Source organism: Myotis lucifugus, unplaced genomic scaffold (assembly GCF_000147115.1).
Source record: "Myotis lucifugus unplaced genomic scaffold, Myoluc2.0 scaffold_30, whole genome shotgun sequence".
Taxonomy (NCBI): Eukaryota; Metazoa; Chordata; class Mammalia; order Chiroptera; family Vespertilionidae; genus Myotis; species Myotis lucifugus.
The window spans coordinates 953,677-976,924 of record NW_005871078.1 but is presented as its reverse complement, the minus strand read 5'-3'; the positions used below and the strand labels follow the sequence as shown (position 1 = coordinate 976,924).

The window sequence follows — 23,248 nt, the reverse complement described above, 5'->3', positions numbered from 1 at the left end:
TACTCACCTTGACATTTTCTTATTTGAATCCCATGATGATTATCAGCTACATCACTCTGCTTCTTTTGGTCTTTTTTACTGGTTCTTTATATATACCTTTTTATTGATTTCAGAGAGGAAGGGAGAGGGAGAGAGAGAGAGAGACATCAATGTTGAGAGAGAATCATTGATCAGCTCCCTTCTGTACGGCCCCTCCTGGGGATTGAGCCCACTATCTGGGCATGTGCGGGTTTGAACCAGTAACCTTCTGGTGCATGGGATGACATTCAACCAACTGAGCCACAGCGAACGGGCAGCCTTTGCCTAAGTTCTTGGAATCTCTTCATTCTGACTTCAAACAGTCTAGGACTCAGTGGTCGGCAAACTCATTAGTCAACAGAGCCAAATATCAACAGTACTTCTTCAAAATAGACTCACCCAGGCCGAAAACTGACTTCTGCGCATGGGCCACGCAGTTTCAATTGCACTGTATGCGCGCCCGCACATGGTATTTTGTGGAAGAGCCACACTCAAGGGGCCAAAGAGCCGCATGTGGCTCGCGAGCCGCAGGTTGCCGACCATGGGTCTAGGTAGTTGGCATGAGAATAAAAGTTGGAGCACATGAAAACGCTGGTTAGTCTGGGTGTTTGTATTTTGTCTTTTAATAGAATGGTTGATTGTTCTCATCACTGGTGTTTTAAACTCCTTTAGAAGGACCAATAAGAAGTACCCATCGGTCAGAGGGCCCCTGGCAGGCTCTTCCCCCGCCGCCTCCCGCTCTCTGCCGGGTCCGAGACCCTCTGTCTCTACGCGTCTCGCCTCCGGCCGTGACGACATGAGCAACAAAGAAGGATCGGGCGGGTTCCGGAAGAGGAAGCACGACAGCTTCCCCCACGGCCCGCGGAGGGAAGGGAAGGACGTGAACGCGTCGTCCCCCGTGATGGTGGCCTTCAAATCCTTTCAGCAGGAACTCGATGCACGACATGACAAATATGAGAGACTTGTAAAACTCAGTCGGGATATAACTGTAGAAAGTAAAAGGATAATCTTTCTGCTCCATAGGATTACAAGCACTCCTGATATGGAGGAAATATTGACTGAGTCGGAAATTAAATTGGATGGTGTCAGACAAAAGATACTGCAGGTGGCCCAGGAGCTCCTGGGAGAAGAGATGCATCAATTCCATAGAGCCATTACGACAGGGCTCCAGGAATATGTGGAGGCCGTCTCTTTCCAACACTTCATCAGAACACGATCACTGATCAGTATGGAGGAAATCAATAAGCAGTTGGTATTTACAACGGAAGACAGTGGGAAAGAAAACAAGACGCCCTCCTCCAACGCTCACGATAAAGAGTCTGGTACTTGGAGACTGAGAATCACCCCTGTCGATTACCTGCTGGGAGTGGCCGATCTGACTGGCGAGTTGATGCGGATGTGCATTAATAGCGTGGGCAACGGAGACATCGACACCCCCTTTGAAGTGAGCCAGTTCTTACGCCAGGTGTATGATGGGTTTTCATTCATTGGCAATACCGGCCCTTACGAGGTGTCTAAGAAGCTCTATACCTTGAAGCAGAGCCTGGCCAAGGTGGAGAATGCCTGTTATGCCTTGAAAGTCAGAGGCTCAGAAATTCCCAAACACATGCTGGCAGATGTCTTTTCAGTTAAAACAGAAATGATTGATCAAGAAGAGGGCATTTCTTAGAATAACATCACCCACTTGTTATTCTCTGGAACTTCTAAGAGAGACCAGTTTGTAAGACTGTTATTGGGTATTGTATCTGACTTTATTGTGGCTTTTACATAGGACATTTTCAGTTTCACTTGTTTGGAATTATAAACAAGCTGTACATAAAATTATCAAAATGAAGCATTTTCTACGTCTTACTCATGAAAGCTTGCACACAAGTGTTTGCCTAGAGGCCTGTCTGAACTTTTGTGGGCTAAATTCCATCACGTGTCTCTTGTCTTGTGTGAGTGTGCCTGCGTGCGCTTTCTGCACCCATTTCGCTTCACTTTGTGTGGGTTTTGAGTGCTAGTAATTAGTGGAAGCCAATCATAACGTAAGTCGGTGGTTTTGTAATGCATAGAAAAGACTTTCTAGTCATACACCTGGACTTGAGCTTTTTGTTTTAATTTCTTGGTAGTATTGTGCCAAGCCTCCAAAATAGGCTTATTCCATAGAACAGAATTAAAATTACAAAGTTATCAATATACTTTAATTTTATGTGGCATCATGGTAAGAACTCACAGTATGTTCTGGCTAATTTAAGCCACTTTGAATCCCTGTGATGAAATAGCCTTCCAGAAAAATCGACAGATACCCAGATGTCAGTTTCTACTTTTAACTTTTGTGCTTTATCACAGAAAATCGGATAGAGAATTGGAATTAATATTGTAATATTTTTACTGGTGTTTGAGTTGAATTATATGCTTGTACATACAACTGTAAAACTTTTGGTGGTGATTAGTTGGAAATTTTTGTTGTTGTCTGTTATATTGACATTAGGCATGTTTGGAGACTTTCCTATTCTAGCATCTATAAGAAATTATATTTAAGTAATTATAATGAAGTTTTGAAATTTTGGAAATACTAAGTTAACCCAAACCTTTATAGTTGTCTAGTTGTCCAGTTGTGTTCATCGATAGTATAAAAGTTGCCAAAGAAAACTGATCCTGTACAATTCAGCAATAAGACAATTGTCAACACATTGGGAATAACAATGGTATTTTCTAGTTACATTTAGCGTTGGCATTTGCCTGCAGAAATTAGTTGTAGATGATCCCCTGTGTTGTAAAACTGACCTGAGCATGACCTGAGCTGTTGGTGACAACCAGACATTTCCACTGGGTTTTGTAAGTTTTGAAAAATTAGAAACCGGATTTTATTTTTTGAAAGATTAGCTGCTCTGTTTGTAAGAGCTGATTCTTTGAAAGTGTAATTTACCCCCAACAAATTACCTAGAGGGAAAAAAAACATAGGCATGCCGAATAAATTAGGTCTGTTAGTTAGTTTGTTTTGGTGGTAGTGACTTTTTTGTTTCCCTATTCAAAGATATATCGCTGAAATGTAGTCTCATTACATATTTTTGTTTCTTCTGCCACTTGAAGTTAAATTTATGTTAAAAACAAAATACCTTACAGATGTTTAAAACTGAAGTCTTTGAATAAAATATTAAAACATAAAAAAAAAAAAAAAAAAAAAAAAAAAAAAAAAAAAAAAAAGAAGTACCCATCTTCTCTGCCCAAGTCCTGAATAAATTAAGAAATAAGCTTATGGTGACCAAAATATTACCTCTATTCTGGAAGACTATGTACTGGAGAATGTGATTTATGTCTACAGGCAAGGGTGCTTCCTAATACTAAAGTCCAGAATTAAGCAGGTGTCCCCAGCCCCAGACAGTGCCACACTCCATACCTCCCCTGGAGAGGCAGGGCAGAACTTGGGGTGCTCTCCAGAAGAGACTTGGTCTCTAGAGAAAAAGTCCTAAGTTACACACACTAATTTTCTTCATTCAAAATGATCAGTAAGTCATGTCTGCCTAGAAGTGGAGAGATGTTAGGAGTGACATAGCTAGTGGAGCATTCTCTCTCTTGAAGGAAACAACCTGGACTAGGGAATAGCCGTTCATCCTAACCGTGTTAATTCTCTGTGATAATCTGATGATTGGAAAAAAAATGGCATGCTTGGTTATAATTGATTTATCCCAACATAGTTAATAAAAGGAACAGTTGAGATTTCAGGTAGTGCTTTGCTTTTAACCGCTGTCTAAAGATAAATTTTTTAATGTATATGATATGGCACCTGGTCACACACTGGCCATTTCACGAATGTGACACTGATCCCCAATATGCTCCTGCAATATGTATCACTGTTTCATCTTGTGTGTTAATGATAAACCACAGAAGCATCTAGCCTGTTACAATATAAGTATTCTTCACCACCAACACATCATAAGTTATTACTTCCCCAGGCACTGACAAATAACTACTTCCAAGACTCTACAAGAGGATAATTCAAATGAGATTATATTTGGAAAGAATTTCCTACTAATCTCTCTGAAGTTGCTGGTTTGCATACTTGATTAAATAAAAGTTTAGTAATTAAATAATTAAATACTTTTCCTGTCATAATTTCAAGTTAGTGTACTATAAAATATTCAGCTTATTCAGTTTCATTTTAGTCCTGTAACTGTATTGAATACAGACAGTTCTTTGAATTGAAATTATTAAGAAATATACCAATATTCTAACCACAGATATTTTTATGCCTCATATACAGAAAAATAAAAGTCAGTAATATTCAATAGTAGTTAAGTCATAGAGGGACAGGGTTATTATGGGTGAGAAAGTATCAGGGTGGGAAAGCAGTTTATGCTTTATAAATATTAAATTATAACCATCAAAGTTTAGGACAGTGGTTATATAAGTCACTCTTTAACAAAACATCTATCGTATAGCCTAGAAGATAATAACATTATATGAGTGTCTGTTAAATGAGGACTAAATAAAATAGTGAACTCAGTAGAAGTAGGATTTCAAGCAAAAATGGTACTGTGAATTCTAATGGTTTATATATCTTTAACTCTTTTCTAAATGCAATTTGTTGGCTATCCAGAGTATGGAATGGCTCCTTATTTGTTTGGCTTGTGTATTCTTTCTGTACCTGAGATAAATTATAATTCTCAGTAAATTAAAACTTGGAAGCAATATTGCCTACAGGCTTGAAAGACAAAACCCTAACATCTAAATTACAATGCATTGTTATTCATTGACTTTACATAGACACTGATCTTCTAAAATAACTCCTATGTCTATTATTTTATTGTTCATGTAAGACTCAAAACTCTGACTAAAAGGTAGAAAATATGGTAAAAATATGACATATTATGTGAATATCATTAGTGACATTTACTCTACAAAGTTTTCCCTTTGAAATTATTCAATTATTTCCAGGCTTTCATACTATGAAACGTATCTTTTTTTTTATATATATATATTTCATTGATTTTTTTACAGAGAGGAAGGGAGAGAGATAGTCAGAAACATCGATGAGAGAGAAACATCGATCAGCTGCCTCCTGCACATCTCCTACTGGGGATGTGCCCGCAACCCAGGTATATGCCCTTGACTGGAATCAAACCCGGGACCTTTCAGTCCGCAGGCCGACGCTCTATCCACTGAGCCAAACCGGTCTTGGCTGAAACGTATCTTTACAAAGGTTCTTTTGGTCTGTCATCATCCTGTCCAGCATTTTATTAAGGTAAAGAGACCATTGGCACTATGAATATTACACTTTCATTTCTATGTTGTAATCTCAGCCCTTTCCTCACGAAATCACATATAGTGTTATATTTCATTATTTCCATGCTTCGGCTTCTCCAGTGGCTCCTACTAGCTTTTAGAATAACCATAGAGCCTGGAGGTATTTATTGCTGTGTAACAAATTATTACCAATTCAGAGGCTTGAAACAATCATACACATTTGTGATCTCACACAGTTACTCTGGGTGAGGAATTTGGGGGCAGCTTGGCTGGTTCACCTTGGGATCTCTCAAGAGGTTGCTGCCAGGGCTATAGTCCTGTGTAGACGTTACTGGAAGTTCTCTTCCAAGATGGTTTCCCTCAAATAAATGGCAAATTGGTTCTAGCTCTTGTCAGGAGCTCTCAGCTCCTTGGCAACTGAGTTGCAGTGTTTTTTTTTGTTTGTTTGTTTCTTTGTTTTTATTTAGTAAATCTATAAATTAAATGGGTAGAGAAATTAGCAAGCTTGCAAGTAACTGAAAGAGTTAGAGGACTTGTAGAAAGTCATTATTGAAAACCAAGTTCTAGAGAGAAGAAAGAAATCAATGAGAGACTTGAATGCATGGTACAGATAATAGGAATATCGGAAATGTGGGTGACTTGGCAGAGTTTTTGGCCTCTGGCCTGGTTTTGTCTTCTCGGTATTAATAGTTGCGGCAGGACCAGAACCTCCTGTCCCCTCCACCTCACCTATGATCAGGGATCGAATGTCCAAACCTTGTGATTGATCAGGATTGCTTGATACCATGGGTCAGCCTGCATGGGATTAGTCTGGGCAATTTAACCTTTCCCTTTTTGTCGAGTCAATATAATGCCTGGCATTAAATGAAAACCTACTTTGAAATTGTAAGTAGTGCTGTTTTTCAAAACTGGTATAACTATACTGATAATGATGATGTTAACATTTAATAATGTGATGGTATTAATTTTTTAACAACAGGGACCTATACTTTCTATTCTACTGCCCATTTCAAAATACAAAATCCTATACTAATAAAAGACAAACATGCAAATTGACTGTACTTTTGCTACGCCTTAAGCCACACCCACCAGCCAATCAGAATGACTATATGCAAATTAACCCAACCAAGATGGCGGCCGGCAGCCACGGAGCTGGAGCAAGCAGGAGGCTTGCTTGCTCCAGTGATGGAGGAAGCCAAGGTTCCCCGCCTGCCACGGCCCGGCTCTGAGCTCCACTGAAAGCAACAAAGTTTCAATTATAGAAGGTAAACAAACCCCAGATACCTGCTTTCAGCTAGCCGTGGCCACGGAGCTGGAGCGAGAAGGAGTGGGTTGCCCCTGGCGATGGAGGAAGCCAAGCTTTCCGCAGGCCTCCGCTAAAGGCAACAAAGTTTCAATTATAGAAGGTAAACAAACCCCAGATACCTGCTTTCAGCTAGCCGTGGCCACGGAGCTGGAGCGAGCAGGAGTGTGTTGCCCTGGCAATGGAGGAAGCCAAGCTTTCCACAGGCCTCCGCTAAAGGCAACAAAGTTTCAATTATAGAAGGTAAGTAAATCCCAGAATTAAAAAAAAAAGAAAAAAAGGAGAGGCTGGGAGCTTACGTCGCCAGGGTGCTTGGCCAGCCTGAAAATGGCCCTCAGCCCCTCACCCAGACTGGCCAGGCACCCCAGTGGGGACCCCCCACCCTAAAGGGGGTGTGGACAGCCTGAAAATAGCCATCAGTCCCTCACCCAGGCTGGCCAAACCTCCATGGGGTGAGGGTCCCCACTGGGGTGGACATCCTCCGAGGGGTCCCACACTGCAAGAGGGCATAGGCCGGGCTGAGGGACCCCCCGAGTGCACAAATTTTTGTGCACCGGGCCTCTAGTTGTGATAATAACAACCTGTAACATTTCTGAAAGTGTTTTATTTACCTTTACTTTTTTTGATGGATTTTGACTTTAAAAGTGCTGTTTAATATGATTTCACTTAGTACATATTTAGAAAATAAAGAACAAATTGATTTCATCAACATTATAGGACATTATAATATATGCATGCATAAATTATGCTGCTAAATCATACATCGGGCTCCAAAGTAAGATGTAAGGTTAATTTAGTATTATTTTTATTCAATGTCTAGTTTCTCCTTAAATGGAAAAGTAACAGGTAATAATTTCCTTTCCGAATTACGTATTTTCCTCCTGAACAATAATAAGCAATTTAAGTAAACCCCAATTTTCATTAGCCTAATGGAAAAGCTATATTATAGTAAAATATAATATTTTGACTTTCTCGATAAAATGGAAGGTTTATCACTGTTTTTCCTGTGGAGAATAATTTATATACATGTGTTACTAAAAGTTTATTTTAATACATACACTTTTGAAATTGACCTGAAACTCTGGATCTTAAAGTTCTATAGTTCTTGCTGAGTTTCTAACCATTGTCTTCTTTTCTTTCTAGAACCTCTTTTGAATTGCATATATCATAATACATATTTTTAGTATCAAATGGGATTATATTTCAATTCTTGATATTTGGATTCTGTCAAACTCTGAATCACAAACATTTTTGATGTAAGCTCCTACTTCTAATAAGGCATGATAACCATCTGCTCAATGTTTTTAAATTCTCTTTGCACACTGAAATAACATGATTTGATCTGATATTAATGGAATGTGCCCTGAGGCCACAACAGTTTTATGATCTTATGTGAAGCTGTGTTTGTCTAACTAGAACATCTTTTCTCCTTGATGATATTCTGATATGTTTTGCTAGGTAATTTCCTTTGCTGATGTCCCATCAATGGAATAATTCTCTTTAGTTATTTGTATTCTGTTGCCATTATAAATTTATAGAAATCAGTCATGAATACTTTATACACTTATTTTAGTCTGATTGGAAATAAAGTACAATTAATTTTCCAGTGCTCTGGTCCAATTTCATTTTATCTTTTCTTCTCTTATTCTAGATATAAGAAATGGGACTTACATTTATTGTTAAGTATTTTAATATGTACAATATTGAATATTAACTAGGTCTTTAAATAATCTTATCAGTGTGTTACTTGGGGTTAATTTTATTTATTAGTCATACAATAGAGAAAACATAAGGAGGAACCCTTTTTCTTTTTCTCTTAATAGGTGAGGAAAATTTCTTTGTCTTTAAACTAAAAGTCTTCTGAGTTAACAGACTTTGAGCTAATCTTCACTGACAAAACAAATCCTTTAATTCAAGAGATGGACTGGTACATAAAGTCATGTAATCCAACCCATTACATTCTACATGGCTAGTGGCCATTCCTCCTTGTCTGCCCTGAAGAGAATTTACTACCTCCCAAGAGATTCCATCCTATACGTTCTTTCTGACTATTATTCCAGTATATGAAATACTTGATAATGAAGATGACTTCCTAGAGGGGGTCATCTCTGACCTGCATTTTAAGGCCCATAGGAAATACAGGAGTTATTCAAGTGATGGGGAAGGAAGAGTACCCCAGGCAGAGGGTTCAGCAGCAATGTAGGAAACTGCAGCCTGTTTACTGTTGATGGAACTAGAGGGAAAGCTAGGAAGTGGTGAGAGGGCAAAGGTAAGCCTGGGTCAAGTCAAGCAATGCCTTTCTCTATCACATTAAGGAACTTGAATTTTATACTTTAGGGGAATGTTGATCAATGACAGGTTTCAAGAAAAGGGATGGTGTGCCCATACTTGTATTTTAGTGGAAACTCTTGTCTTTTTATTCAATGGCTAGTTTCTCCTTAAATGGAAAAGTGGAAGGTGAGATGGGAAAAGGCTAGAGTGGGGAAGAGCAGTTAGATTGTTGCAATGGTCCCATTAAGAAACTATGGGAACTCAAATTATGAGAGAAGAATATGGACGTCAGATTATAAAATACTAGAACTGTTGATTGAAATGGAAAGTATGCAGGAGGAAAAATTCAAGAGTGAATCTTACTCTGAGTTATTTTGAAAGTGATAAGATGGTAAAATCAAAAGTAGAAATGAATTTAGGGATGGAAATGGTCAGATTGGAGATATGGTATATTGCGTGTTGGGGAAAGAAGTGGAGATTTTGAATTTGGTTTTGTAAACGGGGTTTGAATTGGCAGCAGGATATTCAGGAGGACAGTGGGCAGATGAGTCTTCCATTCCGGGGCTCAGAAAGAAAAGTCTATGCTGGAGATACTGGATGTTAATCCCTCGAGTGGAAGAGACCATGTAGTGATATGATAAAGACAAAGGCTAAGGACAAACCATGACAAATATCAATTATGGGATGAATGGAAGAAGAGATACTTAAAAAGGTGACTAAGACTAATCAGGAAAATAGAAAAAAAAAAGAATTAGGAGTATTTGGTATTACAAAGGCCAAGGAGTATATGTGTAAGTTACCATAATAGGAGATTTTGGAGCAGAAGACTAAATGGATAGTAGTGTTAATATAAGTTTGGAGTCCTCATGAAGGAAGTGTTTTTTTCATTTATCCTTTTTAATTCCTGGTTAGGGTCTTACGTATAATGTCACACTTTTTTCTCTAAATTAAATAAATCTTGCTGTGTGTTCCTGCTTACCAAGGTGAGCAGAGAGCACAGTACTGGTAACTTTTCAGATCCTTTAAAAAATACTTACAGTTTAAAGAAGTCCCATGTCTTGGAGATAAATCCTCATTCTGTTTTTACCTGTATCCTCTTCTCCTATTAGTGCTTGGGTGATGGTCTTCTGCCGCCTCTTGGGCACTAGGGTGCTATTTCAGATGGTGTTGATTCACAACCTTGGGAGCTTCCCAGGTAAAATCTGAAACTGCCCCTTACACTGTAGATTGGTAGGTGGCAATTTTAATAAGCAAGGGAACTTACAAACAATGTTTGTCTTCAGTGGCTGCAAGATGAGTAGATCTCTACCCTGCCTGCCAGAATCTTAAAGATTATATAGAGGTCTTAGCTGGGTTCAGTCCTGTATACCATACAGATGGCCTCAACAACACCTTACTCTCTCAAAGCCCTATACTTGCAAATGGCTCCCACTGTGGGAACGGTGGGCAGAACGTACATCCCAGCCCAGGGTAGGGAGGGAGGAGCCTCTGATTGCCCAGGTCCATTTCATGGGTCAATTGGTAGTCAAATCCTCTCAGTGACCTTCTCCAGCAGTGGCTGGGATCCTACCAGGTTGTTGTGTTCCTAATGAAGGTGGGTGGCTGCCCTTCTGGCCTTACTCCCTTGGGTGGGACTAGCTCAGTCTCCTTACCTGACTTCCAAGTCCATGACCCTTGATACATTGGCCTTCACCAGCACCCAGGGAATCTGCCACCTTGGAGGCCTCAATCTTTGTGTCCTTCATGAAGCTAGAAGCCCTCAGCTATCCAATCCTGCTTCCACAGCTTCCCAGGAGTAGGGCTACCCCCACCTCTTACCTGGGAGCACAACCACTTCCATTCCTTCTCTTCTGAGGTTGTTTAGTTTATGTATTTGCTCAAGGCCTCCTTGTGAGAATCACTACTCAAGAAAAGGGACTCAGAACTCAGGATAAAAATCCGGGAAATGCTCCTTTCCATTCTTTTGCTGTTGAGAACATAGCAGCAAAAAGCCAAGAAAATGAAGTAGTTTCTCCATAATTTTCTAGTACTTGCCTAACTCTGTCTTCCATAATACATGTGAGCTCATTATATATTTTTAATATGCTTTTATACTTTTAATCTTATTAAAATCTTATGACATATTAGTGGTCCTAATCTTACTGTATTTCCAGGGGGGAGTCTAAGTTGTAGTCCATTTTAGTGGACTTGTAGCAGTATTTGTAGCTGTCAGTCTCTGCCCTCCAGTCCTCACCTCCAACACATATATAGGTTTGTGTTCCACCTTAATGCTTATGATTGTTTTAAGATTTATATTCCATGACCTTGACCATATTGAAGGTGACAGTTCATACAGTCCAAGATAGATTTTACGAATAACATAAATATACACTCAGATTTATAAATATAACTGTGATTAAAATAAAAGTCACTTATGACCCTGTCAGAAATGTACTTCTCTTAGTGATATCTTTGACTTCTGCTGACCTATAAGAACTATTTTCACTCAGGTATTTCCTGAAACTCTTTCTAAAGGAAAGTGTTATAAAATTCTGAATTCCGTGACCTGTAGGAAAGGTGGCATATTGATTTATTGTCCAAACCCATACACTTAAGAAAGGAAGAGGGTGGTATTAATAATTATGCCAGGACAACAGTTATAAGCCACTACTGTCCCAAGCAAACCAAATGTATGGTGACACTACAGGGCAGAGACAACACCTTTTCATGTGATATCCTCAGATTAATTTTAAAGTTCTCGGTTGATGTGATTTGACTTCATATTTGGGCCATACAAGTTCTGGCCTGAAATACTGCAGCACTTTCATTTTGTGCTTCAAGTGAATTTTAGCCAAGTTAACCTGCCCTTGTGTGCTAATGACTCTAATGATGGACATTAGTACCAGTGAGCTTGGCAAGGACAGCATAAATGGTACTGTAACATTTCTCTTTTTTTTTAATATTTTATTGATTTTTTACAGAGAGGAAGGGAGAGAGATAGAGAGTTAGAAACATCGATGAGAGAGAAACATCGATCAGCTGCCTCCTGCACATCTCCTACTGGGGATGTGCCCGCAACCCAGGTACATGCCCTTGACCGGAATCGAACCTGGGACCCTTGAGTCCGCAGGCCGACGCTCTATCCACTGAGCCAAACAGGTTTCGGCACATTTCTCTTTTTATTAACTGTCTCACTTCAGCCAGTGTATAGTTAATTCACTATGTTTTATTTGCAAAGCACTCTTAAATCAACAGCATTATTCTCTGACTTTTAAAGTACATTATTAGTGAATTTTTTGACATATGCATATGTTAAGAGGGAGATTCACATTTAAATTTTCAAGGAACTCTAATTGCTAGTCTCCATAGTTCTTCAAATAGGTCTTGGTTTGAAGCTGAAAGAACTCCCAGCAAAGGGAACTTTGAAAACTGAGAGTTGATGGGTCTAAAATAAGGTCAAGTTTTCAGCAACTATCCAAATGATGATGGACTTCAAACACCTCCTTGCCCTGCTCACAGCACCTAGAAGAACCATGCTGGCCTGTACTAAGCACATTAAATATTTGTTCAATGAATGAATAATATTCCTTATAGTTTGCGCTTCCATATTTATGACATGTATTTTTTTGTTCTCAAGCATTCTATGCTTAATATCTATTTATGATACTGCTATCCCTGTGTTGTATGGAGACTTCCCTGGGCTTTCCATACTTTTTGATTCAGTTAATCCAAATCATGTTGTAATTTGCAGGGCTAGTTTCCTTTGCTTCAGTAGGAAGTTTTCTATGTTCTTTTAGTTACAATCCACATTCCCCCCGACTTTCAGATTTGCCCTTTGCTTTTCTTGTGCAAGCCAAGAAACCAAATGATGTAACCAAATCTCTCTTTTTGCTCTATTTAAAGTTTTAGCTAGGGTAATGTTTCTGTTAGCCTGGTTTCCAAATGAAATCTAAAGTGCTGTTTTAATAAAAGTGAGGTACAGGGGAAAATCTAGCAGTTAAATCTTAAAAGATCTTTCTATGCTCAGTAACCTACAAGAGAGCCACTGTCTATCCCTAGAGAGGCAATTTCCAGATGGAGATTGTGTGTGTGTGTGTGTGTGTGTGTGTGTGTACTCATAACTTTGTCTTATCATGAATAAAATGAGAATATTTTCTCTAATCTCTAATGAGAAATTCTATTATAAAATTTTAAGCCTACCCTATTTTAATTGTAGTTTCTATACATATACAATCTCCTGTATCATTATTTACATACACTTTCTTAGGAGTGGACATAAGTATAATAGACAAACTTTATCTTAGGAGAAACCAGGTTGACCTGTATTTATGTTTTTTACCTGTATTTATGGTTTTTCATCTTCCCCACCTTTAAGGGACTAATGCCCTCATTTCTATTCTCTACCATTAATGTCAAACACTTTTCTGAACTAATTCTGATGTCAATAATTTTTACTTTAGTGTTCTTCTTAATGCATTTTCTCCTTGAAATATTTACATTTTAACATTCAAAGTTTAGCATTTATCTTTGTAACTGGAATTTTAGGTCTCAGTGTGGAAACTGTTTTGCTGGGAGCCACACCAAACTCTGTAACACATGCATATCCTCCCCCCGCCCCCAACACACACATACTTGTATATGGGTATGGATATTTTAGCTAAGAGTTGAGTCATCTCTCTCTTGTGATAGAGACTTTACTTTTATTTTAAGTTTCCATGCACCTTCAGCAATTGGATCCTCACATAAGGGAGGTCTGCCTTGGTTTTATTGTCTGGCTAGTGTCGGGAGTGGGTCTCTAGAACCAAAAGGGAATTGTATGGAATTTATGCAACGTCTTTACCATTTGTCTTAAGTAGTTTCAGATGAATAAACCCAAAACATATTTGTGAAATAGACTATCGCAGGTAGGTGCTATAATCCATCTTGTTTTCATGCAGCATAATGAACAGTCTCTGTATGCTAGATTCTCATGTTAGTATCATTTGTTCCAGGATGATATAGGGGTTGTTTTGGACTTATCTCTGAGCAGCAAAAAGGACATTATATAGTGATTTCACCAATAAGTCAGTCTTACAGCAGAGACTTCAGAATGTAGTGGGATAATAAATATTTGCTAAAACAAAGCAAAGATGAAAGAATTTTGAGTTATGATATATACTGACTAATAATATTTATATTTCAGGTCAGTTGCTCCGGTTAAAAATGTTTCGAGAGGATCACGGGTCGTGGATGACAATGTTCTTCAGCACGATTCTCTTTCTCTTCATATTTTCTCACATATACAACATGATTCTCCTCATGGATGGGAACATGGGGTAGGTTATAGTTCCGTTTTCTACTGTGGTGAGTGTTATGTTTGAAACTCATAAGAATCCAGAGAGAATTTCTTCATTTTTTAGTAGGCTAAATGTCCTTTATAAATATTTTACCCTAAGAAGGAATACTATATGCATTTTCTTAAGACATTTCAAGTATTTTCTCCCAGAAGCTTTTCACAATACTTACCTTGTGTTTCTTACTCTTTAGGTTCTCTGTGATGGTAGTTTGAGGGTAGCTACTAATTTCATTACAGTGACAGAGAGTCTGAGAATCAGGAAATATTATTGAGTTGTTTATACTCACTAGATTAGTAAGGCTGGGTTGAGCTGAAGGTCTCCAGATTTGCAATTCCATTGCTCTTCAATGCCTGGCTAAGTAAAAGTGTTTGATGCTGGTGGCATTAAAAAAAAAACACCTCTCTTGACAGTTCCAACAGAAAGACCTTTGTTATAAATGGATCCTTTTAGAAGTGGCCACCCTGTATGAAATCCAGGGTTGTGATCTATACTTATCTAATCACTAATCAAATCACCATGGCATGAAGAAGTGCTGCCAAGTAGTTTGTTGATTATTTTCACCTTTCTCCAGTTCTTGGTGTGCTCTTGGTAAGTTTGAAGGGCAGAAAATAAGGAGAATTACTAGGTCTATAGCGGTAAGAATTAGATTAGTGACAAGAATAAGCTGCTTTTGATATCTGTGGTGCACTGAAGTAGTTCATAAGGAAGGTGTTGATCTATCCTCCCATAGATTGGGACGCTGGGTTATATCCTTTCCTTCTAGATACAGGCGAGGCAAGCTTGTCGGCCAGTTCTATAGTGCAATTACTTTGATGTGCTTGTCGGCCAGTTCTATAGTGCAATTACTTTGATGTTATATGTATGTCTTAGCCACCGCTGTTCAATGCTGAGAGGGATAGCTGAATAGTAAAGGGAAAGCAGGTATTTCACAAGTTTTACACTTTCATCTATACTAACAAGGGGTACATTCAAGAATGTGATTTTAGATCAAATGTTCAAGCTTTAAACATTAGAATGCTTTGTCTACAATTATTTCCTGAGCTTTAAAAGATTCCATTTATACTGCGTCTATTTTTAAATGGTGGAGTTTTACACTCAAACGCACAGCTACTCAGAATAAGCCTCAGCCGCAGAGCTATGCCTGTGATAATGGTGCTCTTGGAATCACCGAGCACAGCCAAAGGTCTGGACCTGTAGTGCACGCTCACTGCTGGAACCAGAGGACAAAGGGACCCAGTTCTAACGTACATTTTTTTAAGGCTGCTGCTGCAAATAACACATTAAATAGTATATAAAATATATCCTTTGCTCAGAAGTTGACTTTTCATCCAATTCTATTTTTAAAAAATATGGAGCTAATAAACTAACCAGAAGTGCTTGTTCTGAGGGAAAAGGCAGATTTAAAAGTAATGAATTAAATGCAACAATAGATAATCCCTGGCATGTTGTAAAGCACTCAATAGCTAATAATAAAACTCATCTTAATGTGAGCCACCAGTCATTGAGCACACAGTACCAGGCATGAATTGTCTGTATTACACCTCATGATGACCCTATGCAATAAGTATTTTTATTATCTCCATTTTACAGAGCCAGAAACTGAGGGCCAGAGAGGTTTTGTCACTTGTCTAAGGTTACATTATAATTAGATCTGTATTTTAAGCAATAATAGAGGACTTGAGCTATTAAACTGTGAATTAAACTGTGAATATAACAGGCTCTTCAGCTAGCAGGTTTGATCCATGGTCAATCCTGTTGCTCACCATATGCCCATTAGCCTTTCTTTACATTTTTCTCACTCAATCTGAATTTGAAAATTGAAAGACAAAGGAGGTATGTGCAGGAAATAAGAGAAGAATTAGTCTAGAATTTATGTGTATTGATCTTACCTAAAATTGAAAGTGATTTTCTTTGATTCTCAGACTAATGACAGCATTCCATATTCTTATGCATCTCTTGCACTCTTCATCAATATGCCTCATCTTTGTTGGAAAAAGACCATTTACTGAAAAGACATCTTAATGGTGCCACTTAAAAAAAATCCAAAGCAAGGAATAAATTATTTAGTTCTATAGATAAAAATAATTTCATTTGTATTTATAAAAGACTAGAGGCCCAGTGCACGAAATTCCTGCACAGGGGGTGTGTGTCCCTCAGCCCAGCCTGCATCATCTCCAACCTGGGACATCCCCCTCACAATCCGGGACCGCTGGCTCCTAACTGCTTACTTGCCTGCCTGCCTGATACCCCTAACCTCTGCCTGCCTGCCTGATGCCCCTAACTGCTCCCCTGCCTGCCTGATCACCCCTAATCACCTCTGTCTGCCTGCTGATCACCCTAACTGCTCTCCCCTGCCAGCCTGATTGCCCTAACTGCTCTCCCTGCTGGCCTGATCACCCTAACTGCTCTCCCTTGCTGGCCTGATCCTTCTAACTGTTCTCCCCTGCTGGCCTGATCACCCTAACTACTCTCCCCTGCCATCCTGATCGTGGCTTTGTCCAGAAGGTGGTCCGGAAGATGTCCGGTCTAATTAGTATATTACCCTTTTATTAGTATAGATTTGTTGCCAACTTTTATGACCCATGCCAGTGAACACTTTAAGGTAGGAATGTAAACTTGGAGCAAAATCAGTTCTAGAGCAAATGGATACAACTGTGCTTTGGGGATTTTCCACGAGGCTTTGCCTCATCCTTTGTAGGGAATGATGGAACCAGAGGGTGTGGAAAGGACAGTAGGCACAGATATCACAGTCGACTGCTTTCATACAAGAGGATTGTTGGTAGAGGAGAGCTCAGGATTCTTGACGATGAATCTGATGTTCACTGGGCATTCCAGTATACTCGGGTTTGTGGATCTCTCTAGGAATATTGGTCTAGAACTATTTTCTACGATGGCTAGACCTTCAGGCCTACAATGAATGGGTGTAGGGTTTCCAAGAGGGAAAAAGGAGTTTTCCTAGAATGATTGGCCTTCCTTCCCACTCCTTCCCCCCATTTTAGGATCAGGTGTAAATTTAGACTAAGCCAGAGCCCTTTGATTCCTTGTTACAAAGAACACAATTCCTAGGCTTATCTGACTAGAACCTCAAGAGTGTTAGCCAGAGCTAACGTGATAAGAGTCAAGTTGCCTGCTCCTGGCTCTCTCAGTACAGTGGCTTTCCTGGAGTGTGCACTAACTCTTACGCCTTTAGCCATCTGTGCAAGGCAACAGAGAGGCAGTCAGATGGAGGGGAAAGAGGCCAGTTAGCTGGCTGGGCCAGAAGGGACTGAGGTTCATGTCATTCGTATTTCCTACCACGGAGGGAAGTCTCCTCTTACCTTTGATTCTTTCCATCTCTCTACACCTCACACCACCAAACTGCTGCTATCACAACTTCTTTTAGTCTGTCAGTCACCAAGACCAAACTAAATTCATCTTTCTATGAATGTCTGAGCTGTAGGCGAGGGTTCTGCTGTGGAAGGCTCTGATCCCGGGCAGGGTTTTACATGTAGACGCTTTATAAACAACTTCCTTTTTACAAGGTGGTCGACTAGGCAGCCTGAAGCCTGTCCTAATACAAAATCTTTAGAAGTGCCGAAAATAGGATGCAGCCGACAGACTCTTTTTAAATGCACGGTTGGGCTTACCCAGAGGAAGGGAAAAACCCGAAGCCAGAAATGAAGAAGGATCTGAAAAGCAGGGCGGTGAGCCTGTGAAGTGACACTTGAGACAATGACTTAGGGACTTGTGTTTAATTCCTATGTCAGGACCAGAAATAAGGATTTGATCTCGTATTAAGTGAGAAATTGAAACAGAAGCCCTTGCATTAGGTGGCCCTGAATTAGAAAACACATAACCACTAGCACAGGCAGCATCTGGAGAGCTTCTCTGACTTACCCTGGATATTGGGTGATAAACAATAATCTTCCATGGAATTCATAACCACAGGTGTGGCTTTTTTATTTTGATATACATTTTCCTTTTGATTTTAGATGCCCCCCCCAAACAAAACAAAACAAAACAAAAAACAGCAAAAACAACCCATCCCTGGCCATTCTTTTCTCCCAGTTTCAGGTTCCTACTTCTCTCTGAAGCCCCTTCCCCAATAACTTCCAGAATTCCTCTGGTTTGTTATTTAGAGCAATTTAGTTCCCTTTCATCTCAACTTCTGTCCATGGCAGTTTATCTGGGGTTTTTCCTTTCATAGCCGAAATCTTAAGGCATTTTCCAATCAAAAGCACCAGTCCTCTGAGATAAATGTTGCTGCCTTCTCAAAATGCCACAGCATTTTGAGTTTATGTTGTTTTAAAAATAGCAATTGTCCTTTACCTTTTGATTCAACTGATGTTTAACTATCTCTTAGGAGAGAGATAAGAAGATACTCAAAGAAAAGGGCAAAAAAAGGGTTTTCTAATAATCACAGTTAAACAGTCTGCTGAGTCATTTGCATACAGGGCTGAAAGTGAGATGATAATAGGAAAGAAACAAACATGAAACCATTTCTTTCCCCACAGCCAAGGGACGTTAGTAAAAATTATTCTAAATAAATCCCTCTCCTAGCTTTAAAAAAAAATTCATCTGTGTTCAGCTAGCTATCCTAAAGCCACTCTATTTAGAAAATTTCTATTAGGTCGAAATAAACAGAGGTGTGTAAAGTACAGGTTGAGGTTTTTCTAGGAACTGACACTTTAAACCCTTTTTGATGTCATCTTTCGGAAGCACTTCTTAGTCATGGAATTTTTATAGCATCTACAGTATAAAGCTCTAATTCAAGAAAGGCTTTCCTGATGTTTTCAAATATCCCAGCTCCCCACAGGATCATACATGTCTTAGGTACTGGTATAAGGAAGGAAGCCGGTGTACACCATATGTTCATAAAAAATTCCGCAAAGAGCCACTTGATGGCAGCAAAGGGCATGTTTTCAAGGACCCAGAGCCTCACTGTATTGTCCTAGGCAGGCTTTCTCCTCAAAGAAAAGAATCTTCCAAATTTCTGAAGCTTGGTGTTGAAATAGTTGTGTTCCTAATTGTTAGTGGGCTTCTTTGAAGAAATCCATGTAGTGAGCTCTATAATAAGCACTTACTATTTTATGATGTGTTTGACCCCCCTTTTATGTTCTAAAATAATTTTAAATAATAGTATATATAACCATGTTTGTGCACACATCTATATGTTATAGACTTATTTCAGTGTTACAAAGATAACACCAAGGAAATTAGACACTTGACTTACTTATAAAAATTCCTCTATGAATTAGAATTTCCAAAGACTATGTAGTATTTTAGGGTACGGTATGAGGAAGCTGATGTTTTCTAGTGTTAATGACAAAAAGGAGTTTTATTTTTCCTGATACAAAGCCTTTTCCAGAGAAGTTTTACAAATATTAATTAATAAATAGGTGTGTGTTAAGTATTTTGGGGACCAAATTTGAGAAATGAGACAAAGTGATTAAGGAAATTTTGAAAAATGTATTAGTATTCATAATCAGGGCCTGAAAAAAATCAAGGTAAGAATTAGGTGGTGGGTATAGTGAATATGGATTAGACTGCCTCTCTTCTGTTATCATCCTGATCAGTGTTAGTAAGAGCTAACATGGAATGCTCATTAAACGTCTAAGGGATATGACAGGAGGAAATATTTGAAATGGACACTTACCTAAAGTCTAAAATGAGTGGTTTCTATGTACAGAGGGGACAGCAAAAGGAACCGCATAGACTTGTCTGTGGGCTGGAGGGAATTATTCAAGATTTCATGCTTTTTAAAGTCCATTGTGCCCAGCTTACTTAGGCCTTAACTCTGATACTCTTAACCTCACTTTTAAAAGAATGCCCCACACTTCAGTCCATCTCTGTGTCCACACATGGTATTAAAAAGGACTCTCTGATTTATAGCTTCAGTTTCTGTTGCCTGAGGTATAGATTTTAGCACATTATTTTTTCCCAAAGCTGAATTACTCTTAAATGGAAAAATTCAGGGTGAAGTTTTACTCCAGGCAGTATTGTTCTTTTTACTAAGTTTGCTATTTTTGAAACTTTCACTGATGTTTTCAGAGTCCTTTCTCAAACTGTTTTGCTCTGTCACCACTGATCTAGAAGTAGAAGTCCTGAAACATATTTTTACTGTTAAGAACTGCGATGGTCACTTGCTATTGCTTTTCAAGTACACGGTTGGTTGACCTGCTTCCACTCTGTACGCTGATAGCTTCGGTCTAAGAAAGGAATGTTTGTGTGTTTGATTCTTTGTTTTCAAAGGTGCTAAAGTTATTTTGGGAAATAGCAAGAAAAAATTGAAATAGTCTTTAATAATGTTAAGCTATACAATTTTGGTCTGAGCTATACTGACAAAATTGTTGACATACAAAGATATTAATTTAGATCAGTGGTTCCAACCTTCTGGCCCTTTAAATACAGTTCCTCATGTTGTGACCCAACCATAAAATTATTTTCGTTGCTACTTCATAACTGTAATGTTGCTACTGTTATGAATCATAATGTAAATATCCGATATGCAGGATGATCTTAGGCGACCCCTGTGAAAGGGTCGTTCGACCGCCAAAGGGGTCGCGACCCACAGGTTGAGAACCACTGATTTAGATAGTAGTAAATGAAAATAAGAGTATGGTATTATTTTCAAAGCGATGGGTATATAGGGATAGGTAAAGAATAGAGGCCCTGGGCAGGGTTTAGGAGCTGAGGTGGGGAGAAAGCTTAGCTATAAATATTCATGAATCCTGGAAGTACTGAGTCAATGGCTGGAAAGCTTGATTGGGTGCTAATACAAGGCTGAATGCAAATTCTGCTGGAGTGGTGCTCTAAATAATTTGTTGGCTTCACTCTTAATTAGGCTAAACACTGACTTGCTTGTACAATTACTTCACAATAATAGCACAATTAATTACTAAGGCTGGGGGAAAGGGGCAGAGCTGGCTACCGAGAATGGGCTGGTGAGACGAAGAGCTGGTTACTGAGAATGGCTGAGTGTGGTCAAGAGGGCTGCCCCAGGGGGCACTGGAGGGAGGCTTGGTGAGAGAGAAAGGCAGGGAGAGAGAAACAGAGAGAGGGAGGGAGGCAGGGAGAGAGAGACAGACTTATTTACCCAGAGGCATTAGAGCAATAGGGCACCACTTGCTGCTTTTAATACTAATGCTTTCACATTACCTGGTTGTGATAGTACAGGGGTAAAATAGCACAGCATATCTAAATTATCACAAGTTTACTGTTAGTGTTGTCTGAATTGAAGAAGTTTTAAAACATTAATGAAAGACACAATCAATGTTGCACCCTTATTATTTTGTGGGAGTGCATTATCTGTACAGACTCAACATTGATTTGACACACTTAAGAGGTGTTCTGTTCATAGTTGCTTATTGCAACTCTGTCATTAAATAGTTCACCAGCTTTTACAGAGGGAAAATTCTGATCCAGGAAACAGAGTACCTGGCTTTTAGACCCATCTTAGCTATTCACTGGCAAAAATAACTCAGGAAAGCTAGAGTTTTCTCATTTTTAAGATATGGGTTGTGATTATAGGGTTGTTATTTGTATTACTATCATCATCACCATCATCTTAACCTGGAGGAAATGCATGCTTCTAAAGTAAAGAAATAAACTAAACTTAAGATGGCTAACAGTCTTGGTCATCATTAGCTTTGCTTTGTATGGAAGGTAGTGTGGCCTAGGAGAAACAGCATGGACTTTTGTCCGGACACCCTGCGGCTCGCGAGCCACATGCGGCTGTTTGGCCCCTTCAGTGTGGCTCTTCCACAAAATACCATGTGCAGGCGCGCACGTACAGTGCAATTGACACTTCGTGGCCCATGTGCAGAAGTCGGCATTTTGTGGAAGAGCCGGTATTTTGTGGAAGAGCCACACTGAAGGGGCCAAAGAGCTGCACGTGGCTCGCGAGCCACAGTTTGCCAACCACTGCCCTGGAGCAATGTGGCCCTAGATAAACTTCATGTTCTGAGCCTTATTTCCTCAAGTGTAAAATGGGGCTATTAGTACCAAGCTTAGGGTTGTTGTGACAATCAAAGAAGACAATATATACTGAGCAAGTGATATGGAGCCCACTGTTAATGAGCTCCTGATAAATGTTAGTTGCTGTTTAAATAATAGAAAATACATATTTCAGTTGCTCAAGTAATTTAGCACTCAATAAATATTAGTTGTTGTAATAACAACAAGTACTTTGGACAATATAATGACACTAGAGGCCCGGTGCACAAAATTCGTGCACGGGGGAGGGGGGGTGTCTCTCAGCCTGGCCTGCACCCTCTCCAATCCGGGATACCTCAGGGGATGTCTGACTGCCTCTCGCAATCCAGAACTGCAGGCTCCTAACCACTCGCCTGCCTGCCTGCCTTATTGCCCCTAACCTCCTCTGCCTGCCTGCCTGATCGCCCCTAACTGCTCCCCTACCGGCCTGATCGCCCTTAACTGATCCCATGCTGGCCTGATTGCCCCTAACCACCTCTGCCTCTCCCCACACCTGGGACCTAGGATTCCCTCCCTCTGGCTGACCGCAGGCACCTGGGACCCGGGCTTCCCTCCCTGTGCCTGACTGGTCCCCATTCCTCTCTTGTGAGCTCATTTGTGCCTGGCTGGTCCCCCATTCCTCTGTCCCCAGTATTGAGTGTCTGAGCCGTTAAGGCATGATGGTGTGATGTCCATTTGCATATTAGCTCTTTATTACATAGGATATGTAATTTATGTAAATGATATTACATTATTGTCATACAACTATAATGATTATTTTTAATTTTATGCAAAATGCCCAAATGAGTAGCTATCACTAGTAGATTTTCAATAAATATTAATTTCCTGTGCAATAATTCATAATATGCAATATTAAATATACTTGAATTATGGAGTGAATTAACATATGGAATGCACAGCACCTGGTTCAAATGCTATTAGAATGCATCTTTATGAAGATACATACACTATTCCTTATTTTATTTTTAATCAATGAAAAATAAATATAGAAATTAATATGATATTTCATTAGAATTCAGAGGCAGAAATCAAACATATATTAAGTTACTAAATAGTTATTTGTTAATTTGACCTTTCTAAAAAGAGAGGAAAAATTTGATTGAGTTGTGGATGATATCATGGAAATTAATGATGTAGT

The 23,248-nt window shown here is 39.3% G+C and overlaps 2 protein-coding genes across 4 annotated transcripts in view; both read left to right on the top strand.

Moving 5' to 3' along the window:
• TMEM117 (transmembrane protein 117) overlaps nt 1–23,248 on the top strand; it is a 415,549-nt gene that overhangs the window by 63,502 nt on the left and 328,799 nt on the right. For all 3 annotated transcript variants that reach the window (XM_006086721.3, XM_023752275.1, XM_023752274.1), the window contains exon 3: nt 13,983–14,115. In XM_006086721.3, coding sequence (XP_006086783.1) covers nt 13,983–14,115 — 133 coding nt within the window. The remainder of the gene's footprint in view (nt 1–13,982; nt 14,116–23,248) is intronic.
• On the top strand, nt 722–2,950 carry LOC102433023 (translin-associated protein X). Its single transcript, XM_006086720.3, has one exon. It carries the CDS (start codon nt 815–817, stop codon nt 1,685–1,687), a length of 873 nt encoding a protein of 290 aa, XP_006086782.1. The 5' UTR covers nt 722–814; the 3' UTR covers nt 1,688–2,950.

Bases quoted from the DNA above. Each gene is read 5' to 3' on its own strand.
- LOC102433023 (XM_006086720.3), top strand. From the start codon at position 815: ATGAGCAACAAAGAAGGATCGGGCGGGTTCCGGAAGAGGAAGCACGAC.